The following is a 20,463-nucleotide window of genomic DNA, read 5'->3' as shown; positions in this document are numbered from 1 at the left end:
TCCACTTCCCAACGACCTAAGGCCCCGTATGGTCCGCTTCTCCGGTTCCTTTTCAGCTAAGAATTTTGGAGACTCACAAGCTCTTTCTTTGTTCAACTCATGTGACAATGTGAGGATGGGTGCATTTGCCAGGGTATTTTCGGAGAGTAGGGTGATTATCAACCGCGATAACATCTCCCATTTAGACCTCATATATCTCATCAGCCTTCGTTCTGGGTATCTTTCTCTCAGACAGGATAACCGACGGGTTATTCAGCCATACAGTCCACATCGATTCAGTCGACAGTTTGGTTATGTCCAAGATATTCCTGGCAGCCTTAAGAATGACATTCGCACCAGCGTATTGGCTTTGATTTATAAGCATTGGGATTCTTGCACCAGAAGGAAAACCAAGTGCGTGGTAACATTGCCTACCCAAAGTGCCGTCACAGAGTATATGGTTACCCGAGACTACGTTGATTGGTGGTCTAAAGTGTACCGTTCTACACCAGTGAAGACAACGAAAGTAGCGCCTACTAGTAGACCACCGCACAGGACTTTGAAAGCCAAAGAAGACAAGAATGTCTCCCGTGCAACACCGCCTCATCACAAAAATGTGAGTCCTTGTGAAGTTGAATGTAGCACCAACGTCCCTGTGCCTCCTAATAAGGCTTTGCCCCCGGATAGCGACCGTCAGGCTCACCCGGTCGACTTTCTAGAAGATGATGTAGACTCTTTAGATTCTCACGTCTCTTTGGTCCGTCAACTTAAACTGAAAAGACCAGCAATCCAAGAAAGAAGGCGTAGTAGGAGCAGTAGTAGCAATAATAGTGAGGTGCACTTTAAGCGTCGGAAAACTGACACCAGTCTTGGCCCTACCTATTGCGATCCCAATGCTGAGTTTACACTGAATTCTGACTTTCTTGGTGACGTTCCAATTTCTTCACAACCGATGTTGCCATATAATGAGGTAACCCCTTTTTTTGGACTTGGGTCGGATTTTTTTTTGTATGGTCTTTTTTGGAACTTGAATTGTTCTTTTCCCATCTTTTCAGGGTGCAGAGATTGATGGTCATTCACTTTGGGGGAACGATGACGCCTCTTCAGACCCTATACGTGTTCCTTCTGCAGCGGAACTTGAGGCTTACACTTTACCCACGAAAGGAAAATCCAATGCAAAGAATGACTCACAGCAAATTGACCCTACAGGTACAATTCTTAACTCTTGTGTATTTTCGTTGCACTTTAAGCCCCTTCTTTTTAACTAATGATATATGTACAGGTCCACTTACCATGGTGCATCCTCCTAAGCCTCTGAACACCATAGCCTTTTCTGAGGCCTCTCTTGGTGGAGCTGCTATTATAGATGCCAGCCAAAGACTTCGTGATATTCGTCAACAAGCTGCTACTGCAGTTTGTGAACAAATTGAAGATATGATAATGAAGCACTCCTCCAAGACCATTCTTTCCAGCAAGGGGGACACTACACCACAAAGTTAATCAGACGACAGTTCAGGAACTGTCGTCTGAGTAAAAAATGTGCTGTCGTCTAGTAGCCTGTGGTCTGATTGACTTCGCTCAGACGACAGTTCAAAACTATTGTCTGTGTTACATTCAGACGACATATATAAGCTCATAACTGTCGTCTGAAAATTACCAGACTATTTTAATTTGGATAAACTATTGTCTGTTAGACATTCAGACAACAGTTCATTTATTTTATGTTGAGCAACATTATATTAGCTCAACACTTTTAAAAGAACGATGTTGTCTGAAATGAATCTTAGACGACACTGTTGGGATACCTCTGTTGTCTGAAATGAATCTCAGACGACACTGTTGGGATACCTCTGTTGTCTGATATGAATCTCAGACGACAATGCCTCATTTTTCTCAGTTGTACCAGATGCATTAACCATAACAGTGCGAAAATGGAATATGTCATCTAACTCAATACTCAGACGACATATTTTATTGTTTTGAGTTGCATTTTATGAATCTCAGTCAACAGTTTATTGTTATATCTGATGAGTGAAATGAATCTCAAACGACATTGATTTTGTTATATCTGTTGTGTGAATGGAAGTTCAGATAACATGGGTTTTGTTGTATCTGTTGTGTGAATGGAAGTTCAGACAACATGGATTTTGTTGTATCTGTTGTGTGAATGGAAGTTCAGACAACATGGGTTTTGTTATATCTGTTGTTTCAATGCATGTTCAGACAACATGACTTATTTGCTGCGTTAAGTATGTGTTGTCTGAGTGAATCTCAGATAATAGAAATTTGACCTAATTGGCTTTGCTCAATTCATATTGCAAATATGAAATTTCATGTCCAAAACATATCCAAAATACCACATTGTCATAGATTACTGCCATCTGTTTCATACATTGCCATATCCAACAAATTTACAAAAGTGCAAATTCATATCCAGATCTTATCAGCAATCCAAACCAAAAGCAACCTCTATATAGCAAGTGTATCATATATCAAGGTTACCAAAATAAGTCCCTAAATCCAAGTGCTAACCAGCTAGATGCGATACTGGTTACATATATGTTTTAACAACAAATTTTGCCCACTCTGTTCTGACTGCATCAATATGCTGCTGCGTATATGTTGCCTTCCCTCTTCTCTCCCACTGAAATAAATTGGGTTGCACTTAGTATTGAGAAAACTATCCAAAATATATGAACCTATCAAAACAGGAAAAGTAGTCCAAAACACTTGAGCTATCCAGCAACCACAATTTCATGTGGCATATTTTCAGAGAGCAATATCAGATGACAATATTCCAGCAAACCAGTTTAAGTTGGTGAAAAATCCACAATACCATATGACAATAGTCCAATCTAATGCATTAATTAAGCAATAATTAAACACACAGTTTTAGTTACCTTGCTGAAAAAATCTAAGTTCTTATCCTCCGCTATGTCCTTCATGTATCTCATTATGAAATAGCCACAGTCTTTAGCAGTATGTTGCTCCGGAATACCCTAAAAACAGTATAAGAGGAAACCTGTGAGATGAATGAGGAAAAACAGTAAAAGCGGTACATAAGAACTGCATAGTTGCTTTAGTTGTATAAATAGAGGAAATAGTCCTCAATATATATAGATGAACAATTCAAAATTAATAAAAAAAATGTTTCATAAAACGTACCGCACAGTTTTTCCAGGTAATTGTTTTTCGACCTTGCCTTTTGACATGAGCATTATATATTTTGATGCCGCTTTAATATTAACAGAAAATTTGTGTTAAAGATCAGAATATATGCAGCTAAAAACATTATACAAAACTTGTTCAGAAAAAACAACCACTTACTTGTCCACAATGTTCTTCCACTCTCCGGTAATCAATCTTCTCTTTAATGGATCCATGAAGTAGACAGTGTCTTCTTCAACGTTTATCACAGTCAGCATCCAATGACAACTTGCAAAGCAGAAAACAACAACATTCACATTCAATATCAGATGGCAGGCAGCAAATCAATGTCAGAATGCATAATGTATCAATATCACATACCTTGAGTTATATGGCAAGAAGAAAATCTGGCGACGCTTTCCTTTTTTCATCCTATCAGCTATTGCACGGGAACGCTCGATTGGACTGCCACAGCCAATGGTGCCAATATCTGTGGGGCTAACAAATCCGACCATATCAACCATCTTTGATTTTTTCAACACACCATGCAGGTAGCTACAAATCAAAGAATGCAAATTTTAAACCATTTAGTTTCACAATCTACTTAAATTCCAACTAAATCCGCGATAAGGAGATTACCTCATATAGATGGATACGCAGCTACCCGATACTTCATTCATAGTGGCAAAGTTATAAACATCCTTCTTAGTAACAAAAGTTTTGAACGGATGTCCGAAAATCTTCTCATCAAAGCTGCAGACAATGGTCTTCCCATTTTTAAGCGTTTCTTTGACCCACATGCATACCATTTTAAGGGTTGCAGGGATGGTAGGTGGCATATTATCAATGTCCAGATCTTCCTCCTCCTCATCATCATCATTTTCTTCTGCCATTTTTCTCTTCTTCATTGTTTTACTCTTTGCTGCCATCTAGTTATGTAATAAAATAAATGGTAAAAATAATGGCCTGCTAATACCATGTTCTTTAATAGAGTTAAGGTACATTTAAATGAAGTTAAAAGCATTATTAGGATTATAAAAAAAAAAAAACATTATTAGGATTATTATTTGTTACCTTATCTGTCGGAAAAATTATCAACTCTTTAGGCCAAGCTACATATGTCCCAATAGCATCACGAACAGTCAAGATTTCATCTTTGATTGGGAATGGAAGCAAAGCTGAATCCACTACAGAGCGTAGAATTGACACACGCATGTTCCCCTCACCCAACGGAACACCATGGATCAGCTGGCTTTTGCACTCCTCATTGACTTCTACAATTGTTGCAACTGCTACAACATTATGAATTGAACCTAAAGCCAATTCACACTGTTTCCCAATTGGCTGTGCCTAAAAAATGGCAGAATATATATGTCAACGTGAGACGCCAAAAGATTTCCAATGTTTAATAATATGTTTCAGTTTATAACCAACAAAACACACAATTTACCTCAAAAACCATAATCATTTCAATGTAGAAACTGTGGGAATTACCTGACATTCACCATTTTGGATCTCCAAATCTTCAACCACTGGTACTTCTACATTTTGCTCATTCTTCTCTTCTGCTTTCAAGTTGACTGCATCAACAGTATTCACATCTTTCCCATAACCCTCAACATGCTGAACATGCTCCACATGCTCTAAATTCAAAGATTTTCTGACATTAATATTAATCAAGTTTTCATTACACTTGACACTCTTCTCTAGCAGATTTGAACAACTTCCTTGTCCAGAAGCAACTTGCTTGTCAACAGTGGAAACTTTGGGGGAATCAGTTTCTTCATCCTTCCCGTTGATCTTTGTTTCTATCTTCCTAAGCCTCTCCTCCCAAATAGCCCGTTCTTCTGCCAATATTTTCTCCCTCTCTTGTTCCATTATCTTTTGAACGCTCAACCTCACAGTTGCTTCAACACTTTCCTTTCGGCGTTTAGGGAGGTGAAAGTATGTAGCTTGCTTCACATTTGCTCCTACTCCTCTTATTTTTCCAGCATGTTCTGGATTCCCCAATGCCAAAGTCAGCACATCAACTGCACCACAAGTGCTTAACTCTCCCTTAGCCTCTTTTTTCTTCAAATCAGCCTAAAACATATTATATGTGAGTGAGGGATCGATAGATAGATAGAGGTAGTGATGTTGTAAAGTTACATTAAAAATGCTGCGATAAATAAAGTGCAAACTTACAATTTTTTGTGCCTTCTCCTCTATTGAAGGATATTTAAAACTACCATTCTTATCTTGACGTGCTTTGATCCACATCGTTGCACGATCAAGAGAAGATTCTTCCATTGTTGCAGACTACAAAAATTAATTAACTAAATATGTAAACCAATCTACATTTACATATACAAATCAGATGTGCTGAAACCTAGAAAATTAAAGTTCAATGCTTACCAATTCTTCCTCCAATCCAGCATATCCTTTACGCGACATCCGATGAGGATACTTATTTAAAGCCCTTTTTCCTTTTTGTTTCTCATGCAGTTCCTACATAACATAATCATTTCAGTGCATGCTTAACTTCAAAGTATCAATGCAAAGAAACAAAACATGTAGACACAAGTTATTAGTTATCTTACCAAGAATTTGTCAGATAGCCTATCTTTTACAAAAATCTCCCAGTCAAGTTGATTAATGAAAAGATAGTCTTCCGGACGAGAGTCGATTGCTTCTGGGTTATCTCTATATGGGAGAATGTAGCGGGTGGTCAAATGGCTCTTGAATTCTCTCCATTTTGCTCCTGCTGAGGTTAACACCATCTGTTTATGCTCTGGATACAACAAAAATGCCAACTACATACAGCAGAAATCAACATATAAGCACATGAACCTTTTAGCATGCATATATGATATTCAACATAACAAAAACCAAAAGAACAAAGAAATGCCAGATCTTATACCTTTATGCTTTCCCATATTTTGTTTTTGTCTTCCATTAACACATCTTTCCATGATGGTATCGAGATTGGAATCTTCTTGCGAGCTAAAACTCCAATATATGACTGCATCTCTTTTCCGGCTTTTCCTATGGGTTGCCCTTTCTGGTTAAACTGTACCGTCATTCTCTTTCCAACAATTTTCCGCCTAACAATGCGACACATTGTTACACAGCCTCGTTTAAGCAATCTTAGTCCTGCTCTTCTCACAATTGTTGAAGATTTACTTCGTCGTTTCACTGACAACTTTGATGCAGTTTTTTTTGAAGCCTTTGTTCCCCTTGATGATGATCCATTTGATTGCTTAGTATTAGTAGATTTGCTTGTCCTTCTCAGCTGGATTTCCCTCATTCTTTTTGCCATTGCTAGTGCTTGAGAGGAAGCTTTTCGAGTCGAAGGTGCCATTATCTGCAAGTGGGGGCATCAGCCGGATGGCGCATAAACTCATCCTTCCTCCTTTCATTCGCATGCCAAGTTAGGTTTTTAGAAGTTTTTGTCGATTGAAACATGCGTTTGAAACGTGGGATTGGGGGAAAATACCACAACACCTTCCCGGGTACCCCTTGCTTCTCGATGTTATCTTTGCCCAATTTCCACCTTGACTCCCCACATGTAGGACAACTAGTAACATCAGCATATTGTCCTCTGTATAAAATGCAGTCATTAGGACATGCATGAATCTTTTTATAGTCCATTCCTAATGTAGCCAAAGACTTCTTGGCCTCATAATGCGAACCAGGTATCTCATTACCTTCAGGGAGAAACATTCCGATCATGATCAACATGTCAGAATAACACACATCGGACATTCCATGTTTTGCTTTAAGGTTATAAGTTTGTACAAGTGCATTTAATTTTGTGTACTTGGTACAACCGGGATACAAAGGTTTATTTCCATCCTCGACTAATCTCATGAAGTCATTCGATTCTACGGAATACTGCTCATCCTCACCACTTTCAAAAAACTCCTCATCCTCACTAGCTCCCTTTTCTCCCTGATCTCCCAACCCTATATTATCTGCTGCATCTCCATCTTCTACCATATTTATAGTAGCTTCGGATACCTCTTCATTAGCATTCACCGTTGCCCTAGATGGTTCCCCGTGCCATACCCAATCTTTGTAACTCTCATCTACACCATTAAAATATAGATGATCTTTTATGACCCTAGCCGAAAACATCCCATCTATGCTACCACATTTTGCACAGGGACAACTGATATTATTTACATCAGTAGCATTCTCTACAGCAAACCTAAGAAATTCCTCAACACCTAGCTGATATGTGAGTGATCTTCTATCAGCATGCATCCAAGACTTATCCATTCTAAAAACAAAACATATTCAAGTTCAAACAACTTAGAAAAGCATTTTCCTATGTATCAACACAATGCAGCTACTTTAAAAGAAGGAAGCCAATTCAAATCAGATGTAACAACTTCTAAGTATGTTTTCATATTCCAGAAAAACATAAAGAACTTGCATTAATTAGCAGAATAAAACATATTCTCTCCCACTGTCCAAATGTAAACCATTTATAGAATTAACATCCCTAAGCAATAAGCATTAATGTGTGGCATATATACATCACATAACTCAAAAGCACAACCAGCAAACCACAAGGCATATATACATCACATAACTCACATACACAACCAGCAAACTACAAGGCATGAGTCCAATTTATAAGGTCATGTTCAAAGAAGAAACAAAGAGACATACCTTAAGGAAAGCAAGCTTAATTCAGCCCAGCAACACCAGCTGACCTTCTCCAACCCTAATATCTTTATATACGAATATACCAACCAACCTTCCCTATCAAGAGCAATAGATGAACTATTAAAAAACAACTCTAGCATGAGTGGGATATGAGAATATTAAAATCTCATGCCAAACGTAATATACACAATCACAGACACAACAACAGGTAAGCAATAATTTTTATTTCCATTGTTTATATATATTTTGCAAAACTACTTGGCTGCATTATGAACACCAGTCTAAAAGCAAACTTCCAGTTTCAATTTGCTATAGAAAAGGCCAAACTAAACTTTATAACCAATACATCACATATCATCCTTAACATACTACACCCAACGGACCAAGTGTAAATTCTAGGTCCCCAACAAAATAGATGCTAGATGCCAAAGCACACAAACCAGAGGAAGCAAAAGCTGCAAAAGCTTTAGAAAGAGAACTAGCTAGGAATATTGCTTGCCTGAGTGGGTCTGCAATTAGTTTGCAAAGGAATAATTTTCGAAACACTTGCTAAACATGGATCCGCTAAACATTCTCCATTTGCAATGAAAACCAGCATGACTTGGGAGATCCCGTACCCGATTTAAGAAATCAACGATGGGGGAATCCGTCCCCCTTTTTGTTCAGATTCATAGCTTAAAGGAAATATATCAACCAATATATTAATATATATATTCTTCGTGAAACACAGAAATCAAAGACTCCCATTTAATCCAAAAAAAGAAACAAGAAATAAAAGACTCCCAGCAATTTCCATGGTTCTGAGGCCCTATTATATAATGATAAATTAAAGTTGAGTAAACCAACAGACGAGTTGGGAGGTGAATTTGAATCTGCCATGGAAATCGAAAACGTCCACTAGATCCAACGATCTCAACAGGCACAACATATATTCTACATCTTCAAGCTGGGCAGATTTGTTGTATAAATAGAAAAGAATATACCTATATCGGAGAGAGTGAGTCCTGAAGCACGTTTGACGGAGCGAGTTTGACTACAACTGGCGACCATGCAACGGATCTGCTCTGCTGATGAACCCTCGATCAGACTTCTAACCACAAGCAGGATTGTCCAAAATCACAATCTGAACAACAGTAAGGAAACAAAGGCAGGAGAGCCGCTGAGAGTGAGAGCAGAGGAAACCTCAAAGATTAAGATCGGGAGAGCCGCTGAGAGTGAGAGTGAGGTTGAGAGCGAGGGTCGATGAGGTTGAGAGGGTGAGGGGGATTAAGGGTGAGAGCGATGGTGAGGGGGATTGAGCGCGATACTAAGTCAGCGGGAGGGTGAGCGCTATTGAGGGAGGCCGAGAGCAATTTGGGAGCAGGGAGAGAGTGACCTAAAATTTTATTGAGTCAGAGGGAGGCCGAGAGCAATTTGGGAGGGAGAGTAACCTAAAATTTTAGCTAAGGGAGGGAAACACGTGTTTTCACAAAGGCTTTAGTATTTTGAGTGGGAAAAAAATAAATATAAATGAGTTTTTTTTTCGTTTTTCAGACAACAGGTATTCTTGTTAGTGTCGTCTGAAATCTCTCAAATATACCAAAGGTTCATGTGTTGGATGAGTAGATGTTAGACGACAGGTTTAAAAAATCTGTCGTCTGACTAACTCAGACGACAGAAAAAATTCATGTGTCGTCTGATGGCTGTCGTCTGATTAAGTTATTCTAGTAGTGGGAACTTGACAAGTTGATAGCTGAGCTTAGCCATTATGGGATTGATCCTTCATCCGTAAGGGGAAAAGTTGAAGGATTGTTGAATAGTGCTGACCAATACAACCTGGCACGACTTTCTTGTTCACGCAAGGCTACTCCAGGCACACGTATTCAACGTCTGGCTGACACAGAGTCAGAAATTACGAAGGTCACTTCAATTCGTCAAGCTGACTCTGATCATCGTCAATCTGCACTCAAATCTTTGGAGAAATTAAAGGAGGAGCAACAAAAATTGGAGCAAACAGTGACTTTACTAGACGAGAGACTTCTACTACAGGAGAAGAAACTTGTCGACCTAGAGAAAGAAAAGACTCAAATCCAAGAGACCCCCGAGGTGACCACTGCAGAGCTTGAGACGACAAAATCATTGCGAGATACTTTTGAGAACCACCGCAATAGCTTCAAGGGTTTGACTTGGGTGTGAAGAGCTGTTCTCCACTTTGTAGTCTATGATGATTTGTTTTCACTTTCCTTTATTACTTGTAATAAGTCAAACTTTGACAGTCATAACTTATTATGAAAATAAAGTACTTTTCAATTTATTACTTTATGAATGGTAAACAAACCCTTTATTTTTATTTTATGTGACTGAACTTGAGATTGTTATTCCCAAGCTGCCTACGTATCCTCCAAATGAAGGAATCAAGTCATCACGTAGTTCAAGGGTTTATGGATGAAGTGAATTTTTTTTTTGTTGGTCCTTTTTTTGCTTGAGCCGCCCTTTCGGGTTTTCAACTCAACGGACTCTTTTTTTTTTTTTTTTGTTGTGCCATGTGCAGTTTAGGCTCGTGCTAGCTAGGAGCGTCTTCTTACTTTCTTCAAGCATAGTACCTCTTCAGGAACTTTCCATTTATGGGGCCAATTCTCAGGCCATCTTCAGCCACAATTTTGTAGGCTCCATTGGTGTAGACTTCGCGGACTACATAAGGTCCATCCCACTTTGACTGAAACTTTGGACCAGTCTTGTGTGTCATGATGATAGGTCTGCGCACGGCAAGCACTAGGTCACCAACTTGAAAGGATCGAGGTCGAACTCCTTTGTTGAAAGCTCGTGACATTCGAGCTTGATAGCATTCCAAGTGTTGTTGCGCGTCAAGTCTCTTTTCATCTAAGGCTTCCAACTCTTGAAGGCGCAACTTGGCATTCTCTTCATCAGTCAGTCCGTCTTGCAAAGCAATCCTCAGAGATGGAATTTGTTTCTCCAAGGGTAAGACCGCTTCAACACCATATACAAGGGAGTAAGGTGTAGCTTTTGTGGGAGTTCTATATGTCGTTCTATAGGCCCAGAGCGCTTCGCCCATTCTTTCATGCCAATCCCTTTTTGTTTTGCTGACAACCTTCTTCAAAATATTACACAATGTCTTGTTGAATGCCTCAGCCAATCCGTTAGCGGGGGCATTGTACATAGAAGAAAAGTGCAGCTTGAAGTGATATTTCTCACAGAGTTTCTCCATGGCACTATTGGAAAAGTACTTGGCATTGTCTGTGATGATGCAGCGCGGAACACCATATCGTTGAATGATATTCCCTTTGATAAAGTCTACAACATTTTCTTTCTTTATTTCCCTAAGCGGCACCGCCTCTGCCCACTTTGAAAAGGAATCCGTAGCTGCTAGAATGTATGAGTGACCAGCGGAGGATTTTGGAGTTATTGGCCCAACAGCATCAAGTCCCCACACATCGAAGGGGTAGGAAGCAATTGTTGGATGCAACGGCTCTGGTGGTTGATGGATGAAGTTTGCATGAAACTGGCAAGCTTGACACCTTTGTGCATACTCCATGCAATCTTTAACCATGGTGGGCCAATAGTAACCCATCCTTTTTACTTGAAAATGGAGCTTAGGACCTGACTGGTGAGCTCCGCATACTCCTGAATGAGCTTCCTCCATAGCCTTAGCAGCTTCCTCTTTCCCCAGACATCTAAGGAGCAATCCATCGAATGATCGTCGATAAAGAGTCTCCTTGTAGTAGAAGAAGCGTGGTACTCTTCGTCTTATGTCCGAGCGTTGCTTTGGGTCATCAGAAAGCTTATTTCGCTTGAGGTAATCAATCAACGGGTATCTCCAGTCATCAACATCGATCAAGTAAACAGAGACAACATTGGAGTCTTCATGCCAAAGCTCAGAGATTGTCGGTACGACCCACCATTGGCAGACTGGAAGGTGTATGACTTCATCTTCTGACAATGACAAAGCCGCTGCTAAGTTGGCCAAAGCGTCTGCCACTTGATTTTCTTTTCTTGGCACATGCATTAGTGTGACAGCATCAAAACCCTTTAAGAGTTGCGTGGCAAGCTGAAAATAAGGAACTAAATCCTCTTTCTTCACTTCATAGATAGTTAGTAATTGATCAACTACTAACTTCGAATCTCCATACACCTCTAGATTTGAGATTTTCATTTCAGCTGCGGTTTGTAGTCCCATAATTAGCGCTTGGTACTCAGCAACATTATTGGAACATAGTTTACTAAGAGTAAAGGCATAAGGCAATATTTGCTTTTGCGGAGAAATGAAGACCACACCAGCTCCTGCCCCATCTGCCCTAGAAGACCCATCAAAGAACATTTGCCAAGCAGGGAAAACCTCTGTGTTAAAGACCTCTTCATCTGGCAAGTCATCTGAAATCTCCCAATCCGCGGGGATAGGATGGTCTGCTAGGAAATCAGCTAATGCTTGTCCTTTAACCGCTTTGGCCGGTATGTAGATGATCTCATACTGATTGAGGAGTAGCGCCCATTTTGCCATTCTCCCTGTCAAGACTGGTTGCGACATAACAAACTTGACTGGGTCAGCTCGTGCCACTAGATGCACTGTGTACGCTTGCATGTAATGTCTTAACTTTTGGATGGCGAAGACGAGAGCGAGACAGATTTTCTCTATCGGTGGATAGTTCAATTCTGGCCCTGTGAGAGTTCGACTCAAGTAATACAACGCTTTCTCCTTCCTTTCTTCATTTTCTTGGGCTAGGAGTGCTCCGAGTGATCGCTCTTGAGCAGCAATGTAGAGGATAAGCGGCTTCCCAAGGATGGGTGCACCTAACACTGGAGGGCTTGCCAAGTACTTCTTTATGCTTTCAAAGGCGTTATGGCAAGCTTCATCCCATACGAAAGGCACATCCTTCTTCAGCAGTCGACTAAAAGGCTGACAACGGCCTGCGAGGTTCGATATGAATCGTCTAATAAAGGCGAGTCGTCCTTGGAGACTTTTTAACTCGCGTAGATTTCTTGGCTCAGGCATGTCCTGAATGGCCTTAATCTTTGACTGGTCCACTTCAATGCCACGATGTTTCACAATGAATCCAAGAAACTTGCCTGAACTGACGCCAAAAGCACATTTGAGAGGATTCATCTTGAGTTGGTACTTGCGGAGTCTATCGAACACCCTTCTTAGGTCTTGTAAGTGATCTGTCCTCCTTTTTGACTTGACCACTAAATCGTCGACATAACATTCCACGTATCTGTGAAGCATGTCTCCGAAGATTTTCTGCATGGCACGTTGATATGTTGCACCAGCATTTTTCAACCCGAATGGCATAACTTTGTAGCAATAAATGCCTTTGGGAGTGCGGAATGCAGTAAGCTCTTCATCTTCTAAGGCCATCCTTATTTGATTGTATCCTGACGACCCATCCATGAATGATAAAGCTTCATGCCCTGTTGTTGCATCCACCATGAGTTCAATGATGGGCAAAGGGAAGTCGTCTTTTGGACACGCGTCATTTAAGTCGCGAAAGTCCACACATACACGGAGTTGTCCGTTCTTCTTCTTGACAGGAACAATGTTTGCAATCCACTTAGGATATTGAACCTCTCTGATGAAACCGGCAGCAATCAACTTATCAACTTCAGCTTCAATTTGAGGAAGAAGTTCTGTCCGAAAGCGTCGTTGGGTTTGCTTGATCGGTCGAGCCTCAGGTTTAACTGCGAGACGATGAACCGCTACCTTTGGGTCAAGGCCAGGCATTTCTTTGTACGTCCATGCAAAGACGTCTTTATATTCAAGCAGCAGATCATGGTATTCCTTTTCTTCTTCAGGACTCAAGGAAGCGCTCACGAAGACAGGTCTTGGATCCTCCTCAGTTCCTAAATTGAGCTCTTTAAGCTCATCGACAGTAGCTTGCCCCCCGTCTTCAAGTTCTGGAGGAGCTTCATCTACTTCATCCTCGGAATGATCATGGTCATCTTCTTCAAAAGCCTCTGCTTCTGCTATTGTGATATGATAGGCAAACTGAACAATCTCATCCTCGCCATTGCCATCAACATTACTCGTTCCAACTTGACCAGTGAGTACGATGGTGTGCTCCTTCACTTTGAGTTGTTCACTTGAGCTCACCTCTAACACAGAGCGTCGCTTCATGCGTGATGGGATGAGACTTCGGATCTCTTTGTCGTTTCCTTGGTCGTCGATCATCTTTCTCTTTTGCTTTTGTTGCTCTTTGGGTGCTTGTATCCTCTCAAGTGCCGACTTTCGAGGGACTGACTCAGATTTCTTATTTCCTTCATCGGAAGATGACAACCTATTGAACACGGAAGCTCGAGTGGTCGTTTGGGTGATACGGTTGAAAACTGAGACTCGGCTTGTTGACGTATCAACACGATCAAATACAGAAACTCGGGGCGCCAACTCATCAACTTGTTCAGGCACCGCAGCTTGAGAATTAGGACGAATACGATCAAGTGCAGAAACGCGAGAGGTAGATTTAGATTCCTGAGTCTCTTCTTCTATTACTTCGACACTAATGTGTTGAGTGCTTGCCTTTGCAACTTTTCTTCTTCCCGATATCTTGACTGGTTTGCCTGGTACAAAACCAAGACCTGCTTTAGTAGGGTCAGCTGCACATCCTTGCTCTCTCAACCTCCTTTGAGATTCATTAAGCTCATGCACCTTCTTACCAGGGATGACTTGATCACCTTCTTTGCTTGACGATCCGAAGTCATATCCAGCCTTTGCCAGCAACTTGTAAGCGTTAGGGTCAAATCCTTCCTTTGTCCTTTTGTCAGGAAGGGTACCATGTTCTGTCTTGCCTTGAATCGGTTTGACAAATCCCTTTAGCGACTGCTTGGTAGGTGTTGCGTTGCTCAACTTTGTCAACGGTATGGTTGATGTTTCTTTTAGCAACTCTACGTCCTTCTCATCTAGTTTTCGCGGACGTTCTTGCTCATTTGCCTCCACAAAAGGAGATTCCCCTTCTTTTCGCCTAGACCTTGGCACGTAACGAAGGACTGGAGCAGAGGAATTGACTTTGTTCTTTGCAGCTGTCACTTTAGTTTCTAACGAAACTTTATGTGGTTCCTCGTTGCAATTTCTTGCCATGCTGGGTTCCACTTCTTTATTACGCACTTCTACAGTCTTCCCTGTAGAGGGTACCCCAATTGGGAGAACTTCCCTTACTGTTTCATCATCCATGTAAAACTTGGAATCCGCAAAGTAAGATTCAGCTTCCGTGAATGGTTTAGTATCACCTGCTACTGTTTTTACTCCGCCATCGTAGAACTTGAAGCATTGATGAAGAGTGGAGGGGACGACACCATTTTCATGAACCCACGGTCGTCCTAACAATAAATTGTAGGAGGTCTTCGCATCGATCACGTGGAACAAAGTGTTCGACTTCAATTCTCCAATTGTCATGTCTACTCTGATCATGCCTATGGCTCTTTGCCCCCCTTGGTTGAAGCCTTGAATCATGAGACGGCTTCGAGACAACTCTTCCACATTAATGCCCAGCTGCTTCATAGTCGACCTAGGCATGATGTTTACAGCGGACCCTCCGTCTACAAGCATGCGGTTTAGCTTTTGATCTCGCATGTACCCCGTCACAAAGAGAGGTCTATTGTGCGGCTTAGAGCCTAACTGAAGGTCTTCATCCGTAAAGTGGATGGCGTCACAATCTGCAATACACGTGACGCATTCCTTCTGTTTCACCTTGTTAATCTCTACGGAGTTCTTGCCTATGTCGATCAACAACTGTACCAAAGCACATCTTGTCGATTTTGGCAATTGTAGTAGATCAGAGATGCTAAAGTGCAAGGGTAGGTCTTCTAGCTGCTTCAACACCTCGTTCTCTTCTGACTTTTGGCTCGCATTGACCGTGCTTGACTCAGCCTTGGCAGAATCCTTCGAAGTAATTTCATAGCTTGTTGTCATGTGGGCAGCTCTCACCTTTTCTTGTTCGTCGCCTCTTTTGGGAAAGACTCTTGTTGGTGAAACCACACCATGGGGTTTTTGAAAGGAAGGACTGCCCTTTCCTTTGACAAATCTCGTCCCACCTTTCTCGAGATGCTGACGACTTTCTTGTGATTGCTTGCATTTTGCTTGCGTGATAGGTAAATTTGGTGATGGGCTCTTGCGTGCCTTCCTTCGAGTGACAAGTATCCATCCCTCGTCATCGATAACTGAGTCAACTTTAGGAGTAACAACAGGTGCGAGACTTGCTTTCTGGATTGGCTTCACTTTCTCTAACTTTGAACTCATGCATGGCTTCCTCGAGAGCTGATATGGTGCTTTCATTGGAAGAGAAGGCAACGGGGCAGGCTCGAATGAACCAAACACGATGGTAGTGCAGTTTACCTCAGCAACATCGTCGACATCTAGCTCAATCCTTCCTTGCTTGGCAAGATTCATTATTAAATCTTTCAGAACAAAGCATTTCTCCACTGGGTGACTAACGAGCCGATGGTACCTGCAGTATTTCGGATCCTTAACACGATGCATTTCCTCGGGCCGCTTACATTCTGGGAGCTCTATCACCTTCTTCTCAAGTAGATCTTCCAACATGCCTGCCACGTCAGAATCTGGGAAAGGATATGTCTTTTGTTGCCATTCCTTCAACGAACGCTTTGTTCTGTCGTAGGTGCGAGGTGGCTCTACTTTCATAACCTCCTTATCTCGTGTAGAGATTTTGACTGGGGCAATGTTAACGGCCATCGATTCTTTTGTAGGCTTCTTCGGTGTCTTATCAAACTTGCTTCCGAAGACCTTGTCTTTTCTTTGGTCAACAATTGACTCCTTCTTCCCTTTATGGCTAGCTATACTCAACTCCATGTCGTGTGCTCGCGTAGCCAGCTCTTCAAACGTACGGGGCTTGATTCCCTGTAAAATATATAGCAAATCAAAGTGCATACCTTGGATGCACATTTCCACCGCAGATACTTCTGAGAGTCGATCTTTGCAATCGAGACTCAACGAACGCCATCTGTTGATGTAATCAATTGCACGTTCATCCTTCCATTGCTTGGCGCTAGTAAGTTCCATCATGCTCACTGTACGTCTCGTGCTATAGAAACGATTCAGGAACTCACGCTCCATCTGATCCCAACTGTCGATTGACTCAGGCTCCAGATCAGTGTACCTTTTAATGAACGTACAAACTGCTTAACAAGATGATCTCCCTCCGTTCCTGCATTGTTGCAAGTCTCGACAAAGCGGGCAATGTGTTGTTTTGGATTACCCTTCCCCTCGAATTGCTGAAACTTGGGCGGTTGGTACCCATATGGCATCCTCAAGCTATCCACTCTTTTTGTGTATGGCTTGGAGTATGTGAGAGAATCACGAGAGGTACCTCCATATTGGGCTCTAATGGAGTTGTTGATCATGTCCTGCAGCTGCTGGACGGACAAAGAACCAAGTGGACTTTCACTGTCTTTGTCATTTGTCTTTGAAGTTTCTTCCTGTTTGTCTTTGTCATTCTTGAACGGAATCCTAGCAGAATCCTCTTCATTTTGCTTCTCGAGCCTGCTCCAAAGTTGAGCAATCTGCATATCTTTTTCTTCGACGGTATTGGTGAGCTTTTGAACCGCCTCCATCAGATTAGCTACCTGCTCTTCAAGCGTAGTTGCCCCAGTCATCATGACTTGCATTGCTGAGAGGTGAGACGCACTGTCTGACGGCATCCCAGAAGTGTCATTTTCTTCAGCATTAGGACTTCCATGGTATGATCCGGTGCTTGAGTGATCATCTGAGGCAGGAGAGAACGACCGTTCCCTTGGTTTTATGTTTGGAGCTTGTCTCTCTTCACTTCGAGGGACATGCTTCCCCGCCCCTAGACTTTCTAGGGTGATGATTGGTTGGCGAGGCTTAGATGGCAAAGCCACAAATGTTGTAGGCTGAATCTTTGCCATGCTTCGAGTGACGTGACCAGATGAGCTGCTACTCGATTTCGAGGTCGTTGTCTTGGATTTGTTCTTCGAGATGACTTGAGTGTTCTTGGAAGCCATTGCTCGAACGGATTTGTTTGGAATCGTCTTACGGAGAAGGAGATGAGAGGCAAAGACGTCCCACCGGGCGTGCCAATTTGTAAACACGAAAATCTGAAAGCAAACAAGATACAGACACGTGTACAAAAATAATAATTTTATTAATTTAAGTGCGGGTTACAATCTCTGTAGATGCTCTGATTCAATCTCCGACGATGAATTTCGCTCAAGGGCTTGACGCTTGATCTTGAGTGGTATGATGATCACGAGAGTTGACACGTGACGAACGCTTTGACTTGAGGTTAGTGAGGAACCGGCTATGTGGCAGCTTGAGGGTTCTTCACACGTGCTTGGGAGGCTTCAGAGATTCTGAGAGTATTTTCTTCTCTATTTTGGCTGAAGTCATTCTCTTGATTTGAGAAGGGGTATTTATAGTATCGGCGTCTCGATGACATAGCATTAATCACATTCCGTAATTGTGTAATTAAATCAATCAGTTTTAATTGATTGATTTAATTATCTTTTATTTAAGGAATATGTCAATTAATTTCGATTTGATTTAATTTAATTGATTGATTTAATTATCTTTTATTTAAGGAATATGTCAATCAATTTCGATTTGATTTAATGCCCGATTTCAATCAGAATTTAAATAATCTAATCTGATTGATATTTGAATTTAATACTTGATTTCAATCAGAATTAAATAATTTAATCTGATCGATATTTGTATTTAATACTTGATTTTCGTCAAGATCAATCAGTTTAATACGATTAATCCGCTTTAAATGCTTTACTCGAGCAACAATCAATCAACGATAATTTGAAGATGCTTCCACGTCATTCAATCAATGGATCACTTGTGTTTTGACATGTGTCATCCTTGAAGCTCACATAATTTTGATGACATATGAGCTACGTGTGTCTTTTGTAGGACCCATGTGTCAACTAAGCTTGTTTAGTCAAAATTTCAAACATTGACCGATTTATTTAATGAATTTTATTTTCATTAAATTTCTTGTGTCTACAAGTTGCTCTACGTACAATATCTAATGAAAACCAGTCCGAGGTAATGAAATTTAAAGCCCCAGCTCATTTCAAAGGAAAGATCGCACATTACCTCATGATTCTACAGAGATATCAGTCTGATACAGACATCATTTCATCTACGCTTTCTTCATGAGGAAGATAGTTCATGGATGCACACATTGGCTCACACTTTTCTTTTACTGCATTGTTATACCAGCAAGTGTCCTAGTTCCAGAATCCACCTCATAAAGGGGATTGCCATTTACGTTCCAGCACCCATTATCATAGAGTCTGCACTCCAAGGAAATTTAGTAATAGAAATTCTTCCACATTAATGGAAAATTGTCTGAACATTTCCTAACCAAATGCAGATCCTAAAGGAAGCAGTAAATATTAAATTAAAGAGCCTAATTTGTGTGTTCATGTGTTCGTATATTGAAAAACTTCCCAGTTTGAAGTAAGAGAACTACAGATCCTATAAGCTTGGTGTGGATAATTTCCAAGTGTTGCAAAAACTGGAATATGGCAAATGCTACAGAACAAGCATTTCAATAAATAGAAGTAAAGAAATGGTCACAAACGTTTTCGTTGAAGAAAACTTAGACTCTAATCCCTTCCACAACTTCTCATCTTCCTTCTACTCCACAGCGTGCAAATCACACTCGCTCACTCATAGGCACACCGTACAGAAGAGACACATAGAAATATAGATACAGATATAGAGAGAGAGTACCGCCATTTACAGATCTGTTTTCACAGAAGCTTGCTCTTTCACTAATTTCTCTGCAAACGCAGAGAACGAACAAGAAATTGTCACAGAAATTCAAAATCACCGATGAAATCAACTAGAAAACATAGAAATTCCGATCAATCCGAACCTGCGGTGAGCTTCAAGTTTGCAAAGCTTCCCGACGAGGTCGACTCCTGCAGACGGGAAGAGTAGGCGAAGGTCTTCGGAGGTCCTCCTGAGACCGATTTGGAGAGGGACTTGAACTGATCCAAGCTCCTCATGCTCGGAAACCCTAGCTTCTGCATCTTTCGAACTCGGATTGATACACTCGATTCTCATCCATAATTCTAACCAACAATAATTTCAGTTGCTCTGTGCTTCGGGTTTTAGTGATTATTGTTTGGCTGAGGCGGCGTCAGAGGGAGAGGGATGCGGCGTCAGAGATGAGAGGCTGAGGCGGAGTCGGTGATGAGAGGCTGAGGCGGTGTCTGTGGGAGAGCGATGGTTGGTCTGTGATGAGAGCCCAGCGGCGTCAGAGGGAGAGTAGAGATGGGATAGAGATGAAAATGAAGCAGTCTGAGATCTCATCTCGAAGGGGTAATGGCAATCCGTAATTGCATCACCAAGGAAGGATAGACTCCGTCATTTAGAAAGATTCATTTAGCTACAGTAATCTCCGCTACAGTACGCTGCTGGCTTCTGGCTTCTGAAAGCAGGGGTCAGGCAGCTTTTCCTTTTCGAGAGAAGTTGCAGTGGCTTTATAGATATTGCAAGAGAGTTAGATATTGGCTTCAAACGACCAATCCGATGTGGAGTCAAATGCAGACAGCCAGACACTACTACTTCCCTTAGGCAGTTTTCAGTTTTGCAAGATCATTGACTATTCTAAAGTTGGAAAGTATGAGATTCAAGGACAAGTTTGAGCCTTGTTTGAAAACTTTGGCTTTCCAGTTTGTGAAGTTTATGAGTAACCTCTCCTTCTC

General features: G+C 41.3%; 2 protein-coding genes across 2 annotated transcripts; both read right to left on the bottom strand.

Moving 5' to 3' along the window:
• Positions 1 to 2,324: 2,324 nt before the first annotated feature.
• LOC133712644 (uncharacterized) lies at positions 2,325 to 6,551 on the bottom strand. The gene is made up of 13 exons (XM_062138754.1): positions 6,026 to 6,551; positions 5,706 to 5,918; positions 5,521 to 5,613; positions 5,311 to 5,424; positions 4,621 to 5,208; positions 4,201 to 4,476; positions 3,766 to 4,055; positions 3,508 to 3,681; positions 3,307 to 3,414; positions 3,145 to 3,214; positions 2,880 to 2,978; positions 2,462 to 2,623; positions 2,325 to 2,406 (listed from the first exon to the last, which is right to left on the bottom strand). The coding sequence occupies exons 1-12, from the start codon at positions 6,464 to 6,466 to the stop codon at positions 2,531 to 2,533; spliced, it is 2,559 nt and encodes an 852-aa protein (XP_061994738.1). The 5' UTR covers positions 6,467 to 6,551; the 3' UTR covers positions 2,325 to 2,406; positions 2,462 to 2,530.
• LOC133711646 (uncharacterized) lies at positions 6,466 to 7,386 on the bottom strand. Its single transcript, XM_062137752.1, has one exon. It carries the CDS (start codon positions 7,384 to 7,386, stop codon positions 6,466 to 6,468), a length of 921 nt encoding a protein of 306 aa, XP_061993736.1.
• Positions 7,387 to 20,463: the final 13,077 nt, after the last annotated feature.

This window comes from Rosa rugosa, chromosome 5 (assembly GCF_958449725.1).
Source record: "Rosa rugosa chromosome 5, drRosRugo1.1, whole genome shotgun sequence".
Classification (NCBI taxonomy): domain Eukaryota; kingdom Viridiplantae; phylum Streptophyta; class Magnoliopsida; order Rosales; family Rosaceae; genus Rosa; species Rosa rugosa.
This window is presented reverse-complemented; position numbering and strand designations above follow the sequence as displayed.

Bases quoted from the DNA above. Each gene is read 5' to 3' on its own strand.
- LOC133712644 (XM_062138754.1), bottom strand. From the start codon at position 6,466: ATGGCACCTTCGACTCGAAAAGCTTCCTCTCAAGCACTAGCAATGGCA. The intron at 4,477-4,620 runs GTAATTCCCACA...GCCATTTTTTAG, and splicing joins TCCAAAATGGTGAATGTCAG to GCACAGCCAATTGGGAAACA. The intron at 4,056-4,200 runs GTAACAAATAAT...TTACATAACTAG, and splicing joins TAATTTTTCCGACAGATAAG to ATGGCAGCAAAGAGTAAAAC.
- LOC133711646 (XM_062137752.1), bottom strand. From the start codon at position 7,386: ATGGATAAGTCTTGGATGCATGCTGATAGAAGATCACTCACATATCAG.